This window comes from Diabrotica virgifera, chromosome 10, assembly GCF_917563875.1.
Source record: "Diabrotica virgifera virgifera chromosome 10, PGI_DIABVI_V3a".
NCBI classification, from domain to species: Eukaryota; Metazoa; Arthropoda; class Insecta; order Coleoptera; family Chrysomelidae; genus Diabrotica; species Diabrotica virgifera.
In genome coordinates this window covers 34,048,247-34,068,996 of record NC_065452.1, presented here as the reverse complement: position 1 = coordinate 34,068,996, position 20,750 = coordinate 34,048,247, and the positions used below count along the sequence as shown (strand labels likewise).

At 34.1% G+C, this 20,750-nt stretch overlaps 1 protein-coding gene across 1 annotated transcript in view; it reads right to left on the bottom strand.

The window, feature by feature from the left end:
• The window catches only part of LOC126878468 (cubilin-like), a 447,168-nt gene that overhangs the window by 367,276 nt on the left and 59,142 nt on the right, over nt 1-20,750 (bottom strand). Inside the window, exons 7-8 of the mRNA XM_050641213.1 lie at nt 8,744-8,844; nt 8,086-8,212 (exon numbers count right to left, since the gene is read on the bottom strand). Of these exons, the coding sequence (XP_050497170.1) occupies nt 8,086-8,212; nt 8,744-8,844 (228 nt within the window). The remainder of the gene's footprint in view (nt 1-8,085; nt 8,213-8,743; nt 8,845-20,750) is intronic.

The following is a 20,750-nucleotide window of genomic DNA, read 5'->3' as shown; positions in this document are numbered from 1 at the left end:
CTATTGTATGGGAATTATTTTTATGACCCACCGTATAAAACTTGCATTGAATATCTCACTATCCGAATTTCTGCAACTTTGTAGTTTACCTACAACTTATTCATGGATCGTGCTAATGTAAAAAAAATACAAGTGTTTGAGTTCACACGTGTAGGAAGGACCGGCGGTTAGTCTTTGAAACAAGGGCTTCGGCTTAAACAGGTAAAACGAGTAAGGAACCTTACAAAAGCGTTTCCTGTCTCTTAACCCTTAAACGCCCAAGGGTGGGTAAAAAATGTCCACCTAATGCGTATTCTCTTGTAACATATTTATTACGTGTTTAAAAATTTTAAAAAAATTATTTATTGTTAAAAAGACAGCCCTCTATCGAATGTTAATTTGGTTCTACCGATATTTTTGAAAATAAAAGTAGCATCTTGAGTTAAATATGGGTGGGCATAAAAAGTACACCCTTGGTAAAACTTGTTGCTAAAGGTTTCTATATAATTTCTCGTTGGTAGGAAGATAATCCATATAATTATCGACGTATAATTGCATAGTCTACATAATTATCCGCCAATAAGGAGGCTGAAAGGAAGAATATGGAGAAAATCGACAAATCTGAATTACTGGCTTTTACTGGTATATTAATTTTGATGTACATTGTAATTTTGTTGTAAGGTTTGTAAATTGTTTATATTAATATTTTAGAAGATGCTGTGTTTATTAAGCATAAGATTCTCAAGTTTAATCCATTTTCAACAACTCTCAATAAATATATTAGCTATTTTCGAGGTGGACATTTTTTACCCACCCTTGGGCGTACATGGAACCTAAAAAAGGTTGGGCGTTTAAGGGTTAATAAATTTTGTTTTTAAATTTTTTATGAATGGGTATTCTTCGTTTTTATTTATAATTAGCTACACAAAAATTAAAATTTATTAAGCAGTTACATTTCCGTTAGAGAAATTCCCTAAGTGTTACAGCGGGCCCCTGCGGGGCCCGGGCACTGATTCCGCGGAACCCGCGGAACCATGCTAAGTACGCCACTGATAATGTAAGTTCAACTGTAACAATGTAGTAAGACAAGATTGTAAAATCGAAGGAGGAGCATGTTGTAAAAGTGTAAGTCGAACCCGCTTATTAGAATACCGGTTATAGGAATATCCCGGTTTAAGGAATAGAAATTTTAGGTCCCGAAACGTTTTTACTAGCAACAAATGATCGGATATTAGAATATGCCAGTTATAGGAATACTTTTGCTTGGCACGAGGGCTATTCCAATAAGCGGGTTCGATTGTACTTCCTCTAATCCTTTTTATGGCGTTCTGTGGCAGTGAGGTGAAGTTATGACATAACATGTAATATTAGAGATATAGGCTATGTTAAAGATGAGGATACGCGGACGATACTGTACTTGTTGCAGGAACAGTAGAAGAATTACAACGATTCCTTACAAACGTAAATATTGCTTGCAACAATTATGGCATAAATATCAATATAAAAAAACCAAGTATATGGTCTTTAGTAAAAACATGACACAACCCTCACATATTAGTATAAACGGCATTCAAATTGAAAAAGAATCATATGTATTTTGTTACAAATACTTAAGAACTTTAATAAACGAAACTGGAGACTAAAATAATGGAATAAAAAGACGAGATATAAGGGTCCCTCTACGATTAAGAATGCTGAGAGGCTACGTATTTAACACTCTATCATACGGCGTAGAGGCCTGGACTCCTAAACAGAACAACATAAAAAATATTGAAAGTTTCGAGATATAGTGCTACCCTCGAATGCTGAAGATAAGTTGGGTTGAAAGAGTCACAAACTTTGAAGTAATACAAATAATAGGAAAAGATCCAGAAATTTTGTTAACGAAGAAAACTCGAATATTTGGCTCACCTGATGAGAGGATGTAAATACGCATTACTTCAAAATATAACGCAAGGAAAAATAGAAGGAAAACGGAATCCACGCCGTAAACGAATTTCATTTCATTTGACAGAGTGGTTTGGCTGCACCACTAATGAACTCTTGAGGTCAGCTGTAAACAAGATCAGGATAGCCTTGATGATTTCCAATCTCCGATAGGAGTGGCACAAGAAGAAGAAAAAGAAGAAGAAGAAGAAAGATAAAGGAAGGAAGATATTGATGCCGCAAGCACATGGTAGTATTAACTAGAATATAAGTACAATGTCTAGGTAGTATTAGTATCTTCTTCTTCTTCTTTTTTTATGTAGACATGACGAATGTGCCTCCAGCAAGTTGTCATTCCATCTTTTTCGTGGTCTTTCTATTGGAGAACCGTCTCTCGCCGTCCTTACTACTCTATTTGTTGTCATTCGGCTTATGTGGTCGTTCCATTCTACTCTTCTGTTTTTCACCCAGTTATTTGTTGTTCACCTTGCATCTCCGTCGTATATCTGCACTTCTAGCTCTATCCCACAGTGTCTTACCATCGATTTTTCGCAGTGTTTTCATCTCTGCTGTTTCTAGCATTATTTTTGTCCTTACTGTATCAGGTCGTGTTTCTACCGCGTATGTCATTATTGGTCTGATGTCTGTTTTGTAAATTCTGCCTTTCACTTCTTTTCCGATGTTTTTATTTCTCCATATTGTTTCATTCAGGCAACCTGCGGCCCTGTTTGCTTTATTCACCTGATCTTCCACTTGTTTCGAGCTTTCCGTAGCTAGATAGTGTGATGCCTAGATATTTAAACTCCATAACTTGTTCTATTGTTTGACCCTCCAGCTCTAATTTACACCTTATTAGATCTGCTATTAAAACCATGTATTTAGTCTTTTTGGGGGGACAGTATTAGTATAAGAATATCAATAAAACTAAGGAGCAAAGAACAAGTGTTTGAATCCACAAAACGACACATATATCCAAAGATATCTCTGGTTTTTAATGCGACTAGAATTCAGTTAGGGAAGCGAGATTGACGAAACTTGTCTACAGAAGAGTTAGCGAACTATGCCAGTTGTAACCTCATACAGAGCGTTAGTTTTGGTGACGGCGGCTTAAATGCTATTTGCGGAATTGTTTGGGAAGGACATATCGAACTTGTAGAGATGATTGGGCAATCATTGAATAGTTTACAGGCTTACTTACGTATCTAGGAGCCGATTTTTAAAATTTTTACCTCGTTTAAAAGCACCATTTACGTCAAAGTGGTGTACCTATGTAGCTAGAATAGGTTGATTAAAATTAAAAAATCTAAATATTTTAAAAAATTTAACAAAATGAAAAGTATAGAAAGAAGTTTTGTGAATAAAATGGATTATAAATAAAAGGTTTGGTTTTAAATGGATTATGGATAAAAAAAGTCTGGTTTTAAAATATGCCTTTTATTTTAAATCTGTTTTATATTAAGGGGCTATCCTAGTGTAAACGTACGAAATTCATATATTTTTTGGGAATTTCTAAAATAAAAAGTACTGTACCAATTATTTTTAAAATTTGCATGAGAATTTATTATAAAAATAAGTACATGCAAAACAATTTTCATAAAAAATATTGAAAATTAAACGATTTATGCGCCATCTACTGGCACCGTGAAAATAAAAACATGGCCCCACTTCTGCAGTGATTGCGACTAATAGAGATCCTGAAACATAAAATTTCAAAGTAATTATTGAAATTTGAGTTATTTCCTATACCATTAACTAGGATTTTAAAAAAATATTAAAATTTGGATAAATGACAAATTGTTGAATTTTTTTTTAAATTAGCTAAAACATTTTCAGTTACAAAAACCTCCAATTGACATTTTTTATCCGATCAAAAAACCCCTAGTTGATGATGGCGCATAAATCGTTTAATTGTCAATATTTTTTATGCAAATTGTTTTACATGTAGTTTTTCTTATAATAAATAAAGCTCGGATTATAGGCAAAATGCCTTTTTTGTCTATTTTGCCTATTATAATTGTTTTTTGCACTTTTTGCCTTTTTTCGTAAATTCCGCCTATTTGTGCCTTTTTTAAAATTTCATGGTAATACCCATGATATTATTCTATTACTAAACCATTCTAAAATAAAATTTTGGATCAATAATAAAATATCAATGGGTTGTTTATATAACAGATTTCTAGGAAAATGTACCTGATCGAGACTTGAGGGTTAACTATTTTGAAATCCTTTATTAGTTTATTATCAGTTGTAGAGTCGGTTACTGTATCAGAGTTTAGTCACAAATTGCTATATCCTAGTTTAGTTTTGTTGCGTATACCGAAAAGCAAAGAACACTTTTTAAAACGTTTTAGACATTTGTGTGAAAAGATGACATCTAAATTAAGGCTATGGATCGCACCTTATTCGGAACTTTCTCTAGAAGGAGATGGAGCATTTTGTAAACCATGCGGCAAATCGGTAAGTTTTATTTGTTCTCTTTTTTTCTCGTCCCACAACATAACTAAATTCTAAAGCGGTTTTAGAATTCTAATTATTTTTTTTTTAATTCTCAGATTTCAAGTAGAAAAAAGTACTTTATTGACCAGCATTGTGGAACCCCACTTCATAAACGTAATTTGGAAAAATTAAATTCCTCTAAGTTAGCCCAAATATCTCTGCGGGATAGTTTAAGCAGTTCAAAAAAAAAGGAGGAAGACGCATTTAAATTTGATTTATGCCAGATGATGATTGCATCCAACATTCCAACTATATAAAGTTAATAACCCTAGTTTTAAATGTTTTTTCGAAAAATATCTTAATAAATCCTTGCCGGACGAGAGTACATTGAGAAAATATACTGTGGAAAAATGTTATGTGGAATGTATTTCAAAAATTAAGCGGGAGTTAGAGGGCAATTTTTTGTATATTATCGTGGATGAAACGACAGATGTATGCGGCAGGTATATAGCTAATTTAATGATTGAAATTTTGAACGAAAACTTTGCAAGAAAACCTTATTTAGTTGCCGTTAAAGAATTGGAAAAAACAAACAATTTAACAATAAGTCGATTTATACAAGATAGTTTAACAAACCTCTTTTTGCCCAACCCTATACCAGTGAATAAAATAGTTTTATTGCTTTCAGATGCTGCGGCATATATGTTAAAAGCTGCTGTTAATTTAAAAATTTTTTATCCTAATTTAATTAATTGCACTTGTGTAGCCCACGGGGTAAATAGAATTGCTGAAGAAATAAGAAATCTGTTTCCGTTGGTAAATCATTTTATAAATTTTATGAAAAAAGTTTTTGTAAAGGCTCCGTTGAGGGTGCAAATATATAAAGAAAGACTTCCCGGTGTCCCTTTGCCACCTAAACCAGTAATTACAAGGTGGGAAAACCTGGCTCGAAGCAGTTTTTTTACTTTGAACACTGCAATGAAATAGAATTAGTTATGTCAGAATTTGATGATGATATTTCCGAAGCCATATTGAGAAGCAAAAAAAATATTAAAAAATCCCAAATTGAAACAGGAACTCGCTTATATCAATGACAATTATAAATTAATAGTTACCACAATTACCTTATTAGAAAAACAAGAGATAAATTTATGTGTCAGTAAAATTAATAGATAATTTAAAGACGAAAATTAAATCAGCACCTGGAAGTAACGGTCAATTAATTTTTAAAAAAATGAAATATTTTTTCGACAAGAATGAAGGTTTTTCGTTTTTATCTAATGTTGCTAAAGTTTTGAATGGGACATTTTCCGAAGAATTACAAATTATGCCAGATTTATTATCCGCTCTGAAATATGCTCTAATTACATCTGTCGATGTCGAACGTTCGTTTTCAATGTACAAATTAGTTTTAAGTGATCGAAGACATAGTTTTAAGACCGAAAATATTGAAAAACATTTAGTTGTTTCTATTAATGATAAAATTTTGAGTGGTTACAATGTTTAATTATTAATTAACAGTTATTTAGTTACTAGTTTATTTATACTAATGTTATGATTATGCTGTGTAAATATACCTGCCTTAAGTTAATATTACGTTAATTTACTTTGTACAATAAATAATAAGTTATATTCCTTTATTGCCTATATTTTGCCTAAATGTTAATATTCCTGCCTTTTTTAATAAAAATCTTTGCCTATATAGGCGCCTTTTTCTTCAATTTTTGTTGCCTATAAATCCGAGCTTTAATAATAAATTCTCATGCAAATTTTCAAATCAATTGGTACAGTACCTTTTATTTTAGAAATTCCCAAAAAATATATGAATTTCGTACTTTTACACTAGGAGAGCCCCTTAAATAATGATAAACAATGACAATAATAAAAAAAATAATGAATATTTTGTGGAAGCCCCATTCTTGTCAATACAATTTTGCAGTCTTCTGTTCATATATAGCACCAATGCCCTCATGTTATAGTTAACAAGCTCTTCCCATGCCTGCTCAATTGCTTCCCATAATTCAATTCTATTCCGTGATCTAAGGTTTCTTTCATTTAGTTTCTTTGTTAACTCTGCCCACACATTTTCGACGGGGTTAAAGTCTGCACTACGGGAAGGCCACGGAAGAACATTAACATCAGTTTCTTCTAGCCATTATCGAACAATTCTACTCGTATGCACCGGGCAATTGTCATGTTGGAAGATGAAGTCGTTGTTGGAGAATCTCTGGATCACCGATGGCAACATTGTGTGCTCAAGAATACGTGTGTAATGTAATCCTGTTAACTTCTCTTCTACATGATAACAAACGCCCGGGCCTTCAGCACTTATCCATCCCCATATGTTGACCGAGAATCCTCCACTATTTCTTAAATGATGCGTATATTGTTCATCATACCTGACCCGACCATTTTTATATTACTGAAATACTTTTTCATCGAAAAATGCAACCCTAGACCAAAAATTCTCATCGCGGTTTATAAATTCATTACAAAATTCAACTCGTCTCCTCTTGTGATCCTCAGTCAAAAAAAGTTTCCTTGCAGCTGCACAATTTAGCAGTCCACTTGCTTTAATTCTTCTACGTGCAGTGCAAATACTGCCTGGAAACGCTGTCTCTTATCTTGCTTTTTGAGCTGTGACAAAAGGAGATTCTCTCAAATAATCTACTAACATCTCATTCTGTTGATCTGTGGAGATCTTCTGCCCTCTTGAACCGCCCAACCGTGCTATAGAGTGAAAATTATCTCATCTTTGATTGATCTTCCATATCCACATATGGCTCACATTCAAATCAGCAGCAACTTGCCTTAGTGACCAACCGTCTTCGAGTTTGGCAATTGCTCTTGCTTTTTGCGCATCATTCAAATGTATTCTAACCATTTTGGAGGAGTTTGATATAGGTACTTTTATTTTATTTTTGAACACTCGCGAAAGTTTTGACAAGCATTGACTTTTTGCAATTTTTTGACTTTGACATTTGTCAAATTCGTACGATATTGCAATTTTACAGTATTACAATATAAAAAGTAAGGAGTAAACTATTCAGTGATCGTAACTGTACATTGAAAACATTTTAGAAGATCATGTTCTGTCATTTGCTGGCTATGTTGGATATGACAGATTCGTTCTAATGCACGATAAAGCACGTCCTCATGCCCCTAGATTAGTGAATACTAATGATATTAAATTTTAAAGGTTATATTGGCCACCATATACCCTATATCACATTTAAATCCGATCGAGCATTTGTATGACACTTTAAAAAGTCGCGTTAGGACAATAAATTCTGTTCACATGACACTGGGAGGGATATACATACATACCTCTGCACAGCTCACTCCGTCAAGAATCTTCACGTTATATCCCACCCAAACATCATGTCAGCGAGTAGTGCAGTAAACAATCACGAAGATTATCAAAACTTTCGACGAGAGGAAAAAGAACATTTAGAAGAAAAAATAAAGAAGAATCTGAAAACGTTCTAAACGAGACTGTTAACCACAATAATACAAAATACTCAAGAAGATTCCACCAACAGATAAACAGCTGTGAAGAAGAATTCAAACCCAGATGGGCGAATCATTTTGAAGAACTTCTTAATGATAATCATGAAGATGAGATTGATGCTGGTATGGTTCAAATGAATGAAAATTATCCGTCACTCTCTACCGAACAAGAAATTAGAGAAGTCGTTTTAAAATGGAAAACAACAAAGCTTAAATAAATTATAAAATACTTACTAGAACTATCAGAACAAGTAGCCAATTGATGACAACCTCCATTGTTGATATTACATACACCTTGATAGGTACAAGACATACCGTTTCCTAAATATCCTGAAGGACAAGGTCCACAACTTCTGGATCCCTACAAAAAATTCAAACATCTAAAAACCGTAAATAAGTTTCCAAACTTTAATGTTGCTGTAAATATTATGTTATTTGTTATTTCCTATTTGCTATTACTACTACATGTCGGTTTATAACGTTCTCCGCCGTTTGCTGAGTTTCAATCACCACTTTGTCCGGTTGTTCGATAGGTTCTCTTCTATGTTTCTTTCTCTCAGTTATTTGTCTATTCCTTCGCTCCAACTTTTTCTCGGTCTACCTCGTTTTCCCTTTCTTTTTTGGTTGCTATTTTAGTATTTCCTTCGATATTAGTTGTTCATCCATTCTTTGTATATGTCCGAACCAGATAAGTTGTTTTGTCGATAAGTCATCGGTGATTGTTCGTTTGATTCCCATTATTTCACTAATGCGTTCGTTGGTAATCCTGTATCTTCTCGATCTTCCTGCTACTCTTCTCCAAAAATTCATTTCCGTTGCTCTCAGCGTAGCCAGTCAGATCTTCTTTCTTTTAGCCATACCTCACAACTACAATAAATAATCTATTACTTACATGAGTGTTTAGACATAACACAAGTGGATTCATGCTACAACCTCCATTGTTAGTTACACATTCATCTATGTCTGTACAGTGATAGCCGTTTCCAGTAAAACCTAAAATCAAAACAACCTTTTAGGATGAAGAAGAAACTTTTAAAAGTTAAAATATGAAATATTGCTCTAAAAATATGTTTGTGGCACCATAGTTTTCACAAATATAGTAATTAACATTCTTCTTCATGGTGGTATCTGCCGACGAAGATTAGCAGTCCTTAAGAATATATCCCATATGCCATATTAGGCATAAGCGATACACAATGGCCAGGAAATGGCAAATGCCCCACAACTAATCATGGTATGTTTTATTATGCCGAAAGTGACACCACAACCCATCGATACGGAGTTGGAGTCATCATCTCAAAAAAAAATGGAAAGATGCTGTAGCAAATTTTACTCCATTCTCAGAGCGCGTGATGTTAATACAACTGAAAGATAAGAAGAACATAATAAACATCATACAAGTGTACGCTCCTACAGCAGACAAAGACGAAGAGGAAATAGAACAATTCTATAATAACTTAGAAGAGGTGATGAGAACAACAAAGAGACAGCACATTAACATAGTAATGGGCGATCTGAACGCCAAGGTAGGTCAGGGTAAAGTTGGAGAAAATGTCGGTGAATACGGCTTAGGTAATAGAAATGAAAGGGGTGATCGTTTAGTTCAGTTTTGTCAAAGCGAAGATTTAATAATAACTAATACATTCTTTAAATTACCCCCAAGGCGACTGTATACGTGGACGTCACCTCAACACACACAATAAAAAGTAATCAGAAACCAAATAGATTACATAATGGTGACAAAAAGATACCGTAATGCCGTGAAATCTACTAAAACTTACCCTGGAACTGATATAGGTTCGGATCATAATCCAGTAGTATCTGTGTTAGAAGCTAGACCAAAGAAAATGAGAAAAACCATCATCGCAACGTTAGACTTAAGTCAGCTTAAAAGTGAACACCGACGACAAACAGTGCGCGAAGAAATCAACACCGACCTCAGTGTAGCAGAAAACCAAATCCGCAGAACAGACAACATAGATAAAAAACTGAAGTATATAAACACTATAATAAGAACTACGGGAAAGAAACACCTAACCAAATCTCCAAAGAAACATAAGGTGTGGATGACACCAGACATACTAGAACTAATGGATGAAAGACGCAAATTGAAGAATAATTCAGAAAAATACAGAGAGTTTGATAAGAACATAAAGCAAATAATAAAGAAGGCCAAAGAATCATGGATTAAAGAACAATGTGTAGAAATGGAAGACTATGAAAGAAAGTATGACACATTCAATATACATAAAAAAGTAAAAGAACTTACAGGAACCCAAAGAAGACATCAAATAAGTTTGCTTAAGGACAAAGACGGAAATATTATTGTAGACTTAACAGAAAAAATTAATAGATGGAGTGAATACATAAGAGAATTGTTTGAGGACAACAGAAATAACATTGAAAAGGTAAATGGTGAAACGGGACCTGAAATCCTAAAATGTGAAGTAGAAATGGCACTTAGAAATTCCAAAACTGGAAAGGCAAATGGACCCGATGAGGTTCCTACTGAATTACTAAAACTCTTGAATGATGAATCAATAGGTATAATATTGCACTTATTTAACACAGTATACAATACTGGTATTATACCTCAAGAGTGGCTGCTGTCTACATTCGTTACACTGCCAAAGAAATCCAATGCAAAAGAATGTTCAGAACATCGAACAATATCTTTAATGAGCCATCTACTAAAGATATTTCTAAAAATCATCCACAACCGAGTTTATCAAAAGTTGGAGTCAGATATTAGTAATACACAGATGGGGTTCAGAAAAGGACTAGGTACTCGAGAAGCTCTCTTCGGTTTGAATGTTCTTACACAAAGATGCCTAGACGTTAGTCAAGAAGTACATGCATGTTTTATCGATTTTGAAAAAGCGTTTGACAGAGTACGCCACGATAGGCTAAGAGACATTCTTGAAAGAAAAGACATAGATAATAAAGATCTGCGAATAATTCTCAACTTATATTGGAATCAGAAAGCTAACATCAAAATAGAAAACGAGATATCAAAAGCAATAGAAATACGTAGAGGAGTAAGACAGGGATGCATTTTGTCACCACTGCTATTTAATGTATATAGTGAAAGCATCTGTCAGGAAGCCCTTTTGCAAGCAAATGAAGGAATCGTAATCAATGGAGAGGTTGTAAATAATATTCGATACGCAGACGACACTGTACTAGTTGCAAGAACAGTAGAAGAATTACAACGATTACTTACAAACATAAATATTGCTTGCAACAATTATGGCATAAACATTAATATCAAAAAAACCAAGTATATAGTCTTCAGTAAAATCATGACACAACCAGCACATATTAGTATAAACGGCATTCAAATTGAAAAAGTATCAAGTTATAAATACTTGGGAACTTTAATAAACGAAACTGGAGACCAAAACAATGAAATAAAAAGACGTATCGAAATTGCCAGGGCCACCTTCATAAAGATGAGAAAATTCTTCTGCAACAGAGATATAAGCATCCCTCTACGATTAAGAATGCTAAGTGGCTACGTATTTAACACGCTATTATACGGTGTAGAGGCCTGGACTCTCAAACAGAACAACATAAAAAATATTGAAAGTTTCGAGATGTGGTGCTACCGTCGAATGCTGAAGATAAGTTGGGTTGAAAGAATCACAAATCTTGAAGTAATACGAAGGATAGGAAGAGACCCAGAAATTTTATTAACGATAAAACGAAGAAAACTCGAGTATTTGGGTCACCTGATGAGAGGTCATAAATACGCATTACTTCAAAATATAATGCAAGGAAAAATAGAAGGAAAACGGAATCCAGGCCGTAGAAGAATGTCGTGGATGCGGAATTTGAGAGAGTGGTTTGGCTGCACCACTAATGAACTTTTTAGGTCAGCTGTAAACAAAGTCAGGGTAGCCTTGATGATTTCCAATCTCCGACAGGAGTGGCACAAGAAGAAGAAGAAGAAGAATATATCCTAATATTATAGTCAGGCCATGGAGTTTAGGGTGTCTACATTGTAAAAATGACGTGAACCTTACCGTCCATGGTATGGCATGCTGGAGGAGCCATACAGTCTGTAGTCAACACCCCGCAGTGTGAGCGGGAACACAAACCGTACCAATACTCATACGCTTATGAAACGAACCTGGGGATCATAAGGGCCTTCACATTTTACTCTTCTTCAACTTGTCTTGAGTGAAATGTCTTTAATCTTTTCTATCAACCTCTCTTGGCTAACTCTTGTTTTTTTCCGACCCCGAATGGCGATTATGTTTTCGAAGGCAGACGGATCACTCTATTTCTTTAGACTACATATTCTTCCCATATACACCTTTTTTCCCTCCCCATCTTACCCAACAAAATATGGAGAAAACCAGATGCAAGAAATCCGTAAGTTAAGGTGGAAGCTATCGTGCTAAAAACTGAATGGTCGCCGTCACGCGGCTGCTAACGATGCCCTTGGGACATCGGGCGAAATCCCATTGAAAATTAGCCTTGTTCCTGTACGCGGGGCTCTACAGGAATCGACAAGGGTCCCCAGCTACTCGTGGGAATAAATATGAATACTCACCAACACGCAAGGCAAGCACGGTGTTTAAATGCCAAAAACCCGACCAGTGTAAACCAACCCCATTTAAAGTGCGTCAAAAATATAAATCTCAACATCGCCACATATAATGCTCGGTCACTCTCTACCGAAGAAAGATTCGAAGAAATGGAGGAAGAACTTTCAAAAGTGAATTGGGATATTGTGGGTATCAGCGAAGTTAGAAAAAAGGGAGAGAATCTTATCTCACTCCCATCAGGCCATCTGTGGTACTACAAAGGAGAAGAGGAATCGACAGTCGGAGGTGTCGGCTTTTTTATTCACAAAATAATTGCGAACAAAGTTGTGTCAATAAACCAAATATCAACAAGGGTGGTCTACTTAAATATCAAAATGAGCACCAGATATATCCTAAAATTCATTCAAGTGTACGCACTTACAACAGGCCATTCAGACGAAGAAGTCCAAATATTCTACGACCAAATATCCTGTGCAATCAAGGAAAATCCTGGCTACTTCTTAATAATAGGCAGTGATTTCAACGCCAAAATAGGTACCAAGGTAGACCCCTCTAAAATAATATTGGGAAATTTTGGAAGTGAAGGCAGAAATGATAGAGGCAAACAACTGTTAACTTTCCTTTTGGAAAACAATCTCTATCAAATGAACAGCTTCTTTAAAAAGAAAAAACACAGAAGATGGACCTGGGAAAGTCCTGACGGAAAAGCAAGGAACGAAATCGACTATTTCTTAACAAACAAAAAAGAATTATTTAAAGACGTAAATGTGTTAAACCAGTTCAGTACAAGCGGTGATCACAGGTTAGTAAGAACTAAAATAATGATATCGATCGAAAAGGAAAGACTCAAAGTGATAAATAAGAAACACCCAAAGAAATGGTCAAAACCAACTAATATTCAGGAGTTCGAAAAATATATTAATAATACATTGAAAGATACAACAACAACAGACATTAATATATTGAACAAACAAATAATCAGAATACAGCAGGCTCAAACTAAATATTGTCCAACAAACCAAAAAGATGAAAAACTAAGTCAACCTACTAAAGTCCTTATAGAACTAAGACGACAGATGAAGGGAGATAACAGTTCCAGCAAGGAAGCGCTAAATCAAATAAACAAGACGATCACAAAGGCAATAAGAAAAAACATAAGAAACTACAATGTAGAAAAAACAAAACAAGCAATAAAGCAAAATAAGAACATGGAAGTTTTAAAGAGAAGCGTACAAAAAGGAAAAATAGAAATCAACAAACTAAGAAGCAGAACTGGAGAATAAACTGCAAACAGAGATGAAATATTAACAATAGTCGAAGAGTTCTACACAGAGTTATACAAATCAAGAAAAAATAGATGACAATACGCAACTTCCAATTACAGTAAAAACTGGGGTATTAAATCAAGATCAGATTTAATGCCCGATATAACAAAATCAGAAATCAAACAGGCTCTGAAGAAAATGAAAAATAATTGAACCCCAAGCGAAGATGGAATAATATTAGAAGCAATAAAAGTTGGAGGAAATATACTACTTGAAAAATTAAACTACTTTTCAATATGTGCCTTCACAACGCCAATATTTCAACAGACTGGAACAACGCTACTATGATTATATTACACAAAGCAGGAGACAAAGCCAATTTAGAGAATTACAGACCGATTAGCCTCCTCAGCCATTTATATAAGTTATTTACGCAAATAATAGTTAAGAGAATGGAAAGAAAGTTAGAGACTTATCAACAAAAAGAAGAGGCAGGATTCCGAAAAAGTTACGGAACAAATGACCATCTACAAAGTATGAAAACCCTAATAGAGAAAGTAGTGGAATACAATAAACCTCTAGTTCTGATTTTTATCGATTTTCACAAAGCCTTTGACACAGTTGAGCTTAGCAACATATTACAGGCGCTCAAAGAATGCAGGGTAGATTATAGGTATACAAAATTATTATACAAAATATACTTACAGGCAACAACCACCGGCAAATTACATACTAACAGTAATCGCATAAAAATAGAACGGGGGGTTAGACTAGGACACCCAATGTCATCTAAACTTTTTAATACGGTCTTAGAACCTGCTTTCAAGAGTTTGGATTGGATGACAAAGGGAATAAAAATAGATGGAGAATAACTAAACAACTTACGTTTCGCCGATGATATAGTCATAGTAGCTGAGGATCTAGGTATGGCAAGAGAGATGCCACAGAAACTCGTTGTGTCTACAGAAAATGTAGGTTTAAATATAAACATCTCGAAAAAAAAAAAATAATGACAAATTTGGTACCCAACCAGAACATCAGTATTGGTGGGAAAGAAATAGAACTCGTAGATAGATGTAAATACCTGGGACATGAAATTACGAGTTGCATGGATAACCAGACTCATGAACTGAAGAGAAGAATCGGCCTTGGGTGGGTAGCATTTGGAAAACTGAGGGAAACTTTTAAAAGTGAGTTGCCCACATGCCTAAAGAGAAAGGTATTTGATCAAAACGATTTTAATGGAAAATACTTAAATTCTCTTGTTTTTTACAATGTAGAAACTTGAAACTTTTACGGATTGTAGCTAATGATATGAACTATACATAATTTCACTTTCTACGTTAATTGTTTACGTTATGCTTCATAAATAAACAATAAAATTTCAAATTTTAAACGTCTGTTTATATAAAAATCGGCGCTTATTCGTGTCAAATTTCAATACGATACGAAACAAAACTTCAACCAAAACTCGAATTCAAAAAATTTCGTGTTTTTATCGTAGTCTTAGAAAAACCACCGGTAGAGACGTTTTGTGCTACAATTAACATTAGAATTCGTTTTGGCGTATTAATTAAACGCTTTTCTTTAGTTCAATCGTTTGGGTCAAATCTGTAGACGTTAATTTTACTGCCGTTTCTTCAATGCAAATGACTGAAAATTTGCAGACATATGCATTCCTGGGAACAATACATGAACAGTCAATAAAAAAAAATTTGATGTTTATTAATTGTTTAAATAAAAAAACGATTTTAACGGAAAATGCTTAAATTCTCTTGTTTTTTACAATGAAGAAACCTTAAACTTTTACAGATTGTAGCTAATTATATGAACTATACATAATTTCACTTTCTACGTTATGCTTCATAAATAAACAATAAAATTTCAAATGTTTTGCAGATTCCGACTACTTTTCATGTTTGTACATCATATGTTTTATACTTACATAATTTAATAAACATGACGATATATTTTAATGTTTGAAAAGTGTAAGACTAAAAAGTAAAAAATAAAAAAATATGAAAAAAAAAATTAAGAAACGTTTTTCTTTAGTTACGAGTGACTAAAATTAAAAATATTATAAAAAAATCAACTAAAAAGCAAAAAATAAAAAATAAATGAAAAATCTAACACATTCGTTAAAGAAAAGCGTGGGGCTAAAACTGCTATTTTAGCTTAATTTTTAGATTCTCCAATACTTTCTATGCAAATAATATACTCTTCATTCGTAACGATAAAGTCATTAGTTTTCGAGATATTTGAAGTTAAAAATGAAAAGCGCACTTATTTTGATTAATGTATTATGCTCCTTCGTTTTTAGCTTTAAATATCTTGAAAACTAATGGCTTTATCATTACAAATAAAGAATATGTTTTTTACATAGAAAGTATTGGAGAATAAAAAAATTGCACTAAAATAGCAATTGCGCCAGTGGCATAGAATTTGGAAAGGACCAACCATTCACGTTCCCCCGTCGTACGCCTCTGGTAGTAGCCAGAAACGTTTGTTTAACATAATTTAGTAGATTGTACAATGCCAGCAGCACTTACCAAATTTCGTGTTGTTGTCCCATGCCTGTCAGGAAATATTCAAAAATAAATAAATTAAAAGTTTAGCTTTGACACCCTGTATTTCGGTTATTATCAACTTTTGTACTTAGTATGGTAAGTTAGGTCAGTTAGCCTAAATCGACCTATTTTAACCTCAGGAATCTAGGGTTAAGCTATGGCCCATTCTTTACCCAACACCCTGTATAGTATTCAAAATTACATAATTAGGTATGTATTAACTTATACATACTATTGTAATGCGACACAATATCGATGTTAGTGGATTTTAATACTAATATCTACTAAAAAGCTGCATGGCTTTCCTTGCTCGAAAAACTGAAGGGGTACTTGTCAAGACGTTTAGTTCTAGCAGCCGTAGAGGTAACATCGTTTAATAGTGGCTTGTGAATTTAACCAATATAAGTTAAAAGTTAAACAGTTTTTATTGTAAACACAACTGTAAGTAGAAAAACTTAATTTTTAAAAAGAAATACAATTTACATTTCAACGTTCTACTCAATCGAAACCAGAATATTGCCTTAGAACAGTTGAATAGTTTTTACTATAAACACACCTGTAAGGAGAAAAACCCAATTTTTAAACAAGAAATACAATCTACATTTCAGCGATCTACTTAATTGAAACTTGAGTATTGCCTTAGACAAAAACTTAAGTAATTAGTGGTACCTTTAATAGTACGGTTAATATTACTATAATGGATTTAAATTGTCAGGCATGCCATAAAATTATAACACCGACAGATGGTAGCAAACTGGAATGTTCTGGATGCAAAACAACATGGCACGGTGTTTGTGCTCAACCTCAACCCTTAAATTTTTCACCTGCAACCTTGTTGACATGGAAGTGTCAAAATTGTACCACAGAAGCAGATGCTAGCACAATGCACTTCAACGCAATTATGGCTCAGCTTGCTAATTTAAGTAACGCTATCGCAACATGTAACACTCGAATGTCTGACTTACATAATTTAGTAAATTCTCAGTCGACAAAAATTGACGCTTGCATCTCGGAAATAGCGGTTCTAAGAAGAGAAAACGAACAGCTAAAAATTAAAATCCAGAAAATAGAATCCTCTCCTCCCGAAAATATCCTTATAGAGCTGGCTGATAGAAAACAAAGGGAAAAAAATGTTTTGCTCATGGGTGTTCCAGAAAATACAGAATCCGATGAAGTTAATGCACAACAAATATTAAATCAGGTAGCTCCTAACTTACAAATAGCTTCGCATCGCCGGCTTGGCTTTCCTCGCCAAGATATGAAACCAAGGCCGCTGAAAGTTACTATGATGTCCAGTGAAGATGCCCTTTTTGTTCTTAAAAATAAATCTAAACTGAATCAAAACTCAAACTCAAACATATACATAAAACAAGATCTGACACCTTGCCAGTCAAAATATCTAGCTGAATTACGAACAGAGCTACAAAGTCGTATAGATAATGGGGAGAAAAATTTAACGATTAGATACATAAACAAAATACCTAGAATTACTACAAGAGGAACAACCAAACGTGATAGAGAGGAACAGGAATCACCTAGACGTGAAAAGGGACTCAAGACTTCAAAGCCTGCTTTATGTGGGGCAAACTCATCTGTACCTGAATAGCAATCATTCAAAATAGTATTTTGGAACTGTCAAGGATTTGCCAATCTGGATGAATTTGTTAGAGATTACGATGATTTTTCGGTTTTATGTCTTACTGAAACATGGCTACTTAATGAGTGTAATAATTTGTCAATTGTTTTGTCATCCTATAATGTTATAAGTAGTCCTGCTTCGAAAGAGAAATCCGTGGGCAGAGCAAGCGGTGGTATCTACATATTTTATAAAAATGTATACAACTGTGTAATTTTAGAAAAAACACCGTGGTGGCTATTTTGCAGACTGGTTTCTCCTTCGGAAGAGTCTATTATTATTTGCACAGTATATTTTAAACCGTCCTTAGATATTGTGTATATTCTAGAACTTTTTCAAGTATCTCTGTCGGAAATTCTAGAAAACCATTTCGATGTTCCGCTTCTAATTGGCGGTGACTTTAACAGTAGAATATCAGATATTGGAGAAGTTCCGCCAGAGATGCTGGAGGGCACAAATCTATCGGAGTATCGTCTAAGCAATGACATGGTTTTAAATACTAAGGGGCGCCATATTATTGACTTCATGAACACCAACTCTTTCTGTCTACTTAATGGGAGGACTGAGTCTGATACACCGGCACAATTTACTCACATTAGCAAAGCTGGAAATAGTGTAATTGACTTAGCATTTATCCAGAACAGTGCAATACCTATTATCCAAGATTTATGTGTAATGAACCATAACAGCCCTTCTGACCACTTTGGTATACTGGTAACTTGCGTTTCCGACTTTTTTCGAGAAAGTCGTTTCAAAAAAGCACTTCCTATACAAAAAAAAACTATATATCAATGGAATACTGACCTTGCCTTTTTCTATAAAATTTCTATGCAACATTCGAATAAAACGTCTCTTTCTATAAATATTGATGCACAGGAACTATACAATAATCTAATGTCAGCAATTAAAGAAACTGCTTCGCAATTACAACTTTGTAAAGAAAAATCTTTCCCGTCGTGTATCAGGCAAAGTCCTCCATGGTTTGATCATGAATGTACCTCAGCTAAAAACAACATGAAACAAAGCCTCAAAACAGCTAAATCAAATAACTTCCGCGACCCCTATAAAACAAATTTTTTGACATCAAAAAAAGCCTATAGACAAATAATTAAAAAGAAAAAACATATATATTTTCATAACCTGTATTCTCAACTTGCAAACAGCAGGGACTCCAAAACATTCTGGTCAGTGATTAGGAAATTTCGGAAATATCACAATACTTCTTTTATCGATGTAGACGTATGGGAGCAATTTTATTCGAATATATATCCCCCAAAACTATATCATAATGCCCGTTTTTTTGATGCAAGACATCCCATTTTTGACGCTATTATAACCAGTGACGAAATATATAGAGTCCTAAATAACTGTCCCAATCGTAAAGCACCTGGAACTGACCATATTTCTTATGAATTCTTTAAAAATCTTCCAAATAATTGGATACTGTATTTAACGGGCATGTTTAATAGAATACTGGAAACAACCATTACGCCGCATAACTGGAGTGAAGTCATTTTTACTATGATATTTAAAAAGGGCAACAGAGATGATCCAGCAAACTATAGAGGTATTGCCTTACTTAATTGTGTTGAAAAAATATTTACTAATATTTTGTTAAACAGACTCAGAAATTGGGTTGAAGTAAATAATGTTCTTCCCGAATGTCAGTCGGGTTTCAGGGGATCAAGGGGTTGCATTGATAATGTATTCACCCTCACTTCTGCTGTACAACTGCAACTACGACTGAAAAAACGCAAAGTGTACGCTGCCTTTGTAGATTATAAGCGGGCTTTTGACTCCATTATCCATCATTTGCTGTGGCAAAAGCTATTTGGCCTTGGGGTGAGTTCTAAAATAATAGCCATTTTGAAAAACATTTATGATAATGCTAGGATGTACATCAAAACTCCAAACGGCTACACAAGACCATTTGATATTTCAACAGGAGTCTTACAGGGTGAACCTTTGAGTCCACTATTATTTAGTTTATTTATTGCGGATATAGAACAGTTTTTTATTAGTCAAGGATCACAAGGTATCTCCATTGATAGCCAAAATCAAATAATAATGCTATTGTATGCTGATGATTTGGTCATTCTTTGTGACTCGGAAGTTGAACTCGGTAAAAATTTAAGTTATCTAGAAAAATACAGTGACAAAAACCAGCTAACTGTAAATGTTGGCAAAACCAAAATTCTTCCATTTGCCCGAAGCGGTCAAATTGGCAATAAAGGCGTTAAGTTCCTATATAAGAATGAAAAAATAGAAGTTGTTAACAAATTTGTATATCTTGGAGTCACCCTAACCACAACATCACTTTTTAAAGCAATGGCCGATACAACAGTGGAAAGAGCAAAACACGCAATTGGTAACGTGATAGGTTTAATGGCTAAAACCAAAATGAATTCTTGGACATCTCGTGTGCAACTTTTCGATTCGCTAGTTCAAAGCCTTGTTATGAACTGTGTGCCCGTTTGGGGAATGAGATATGCTGACCAGTTAGAAAGAATACAAATAACTTTCTTTAAAAAACTTTTACATCTCAGTATCAATACACCTGATTATGCTGTTAGGTTGGAGACAGGAAGAGTAAAAATTTCTTTTACTATTTTCAAGCTAACTTTAAATTGGCTTATCAAGCTATCGCAAATGCATGATTTAAGACTTCCTCTTATTTGTTTTCTGCGTCAGCTTCAAATTTCTTCAGCAAATAATTCAATAAATACGAACAGATACAACTGGGTTTCACAGTTTAAGCAATATTTTCAAATATTAGATTATGAATTTTCTTGGGATGAAAACATCTCTGATTGGCTATTAAAAAACAAGAAAAGCATGTTAAAAAAGTATATGGATATGCTTCATCAAGAAGACATTC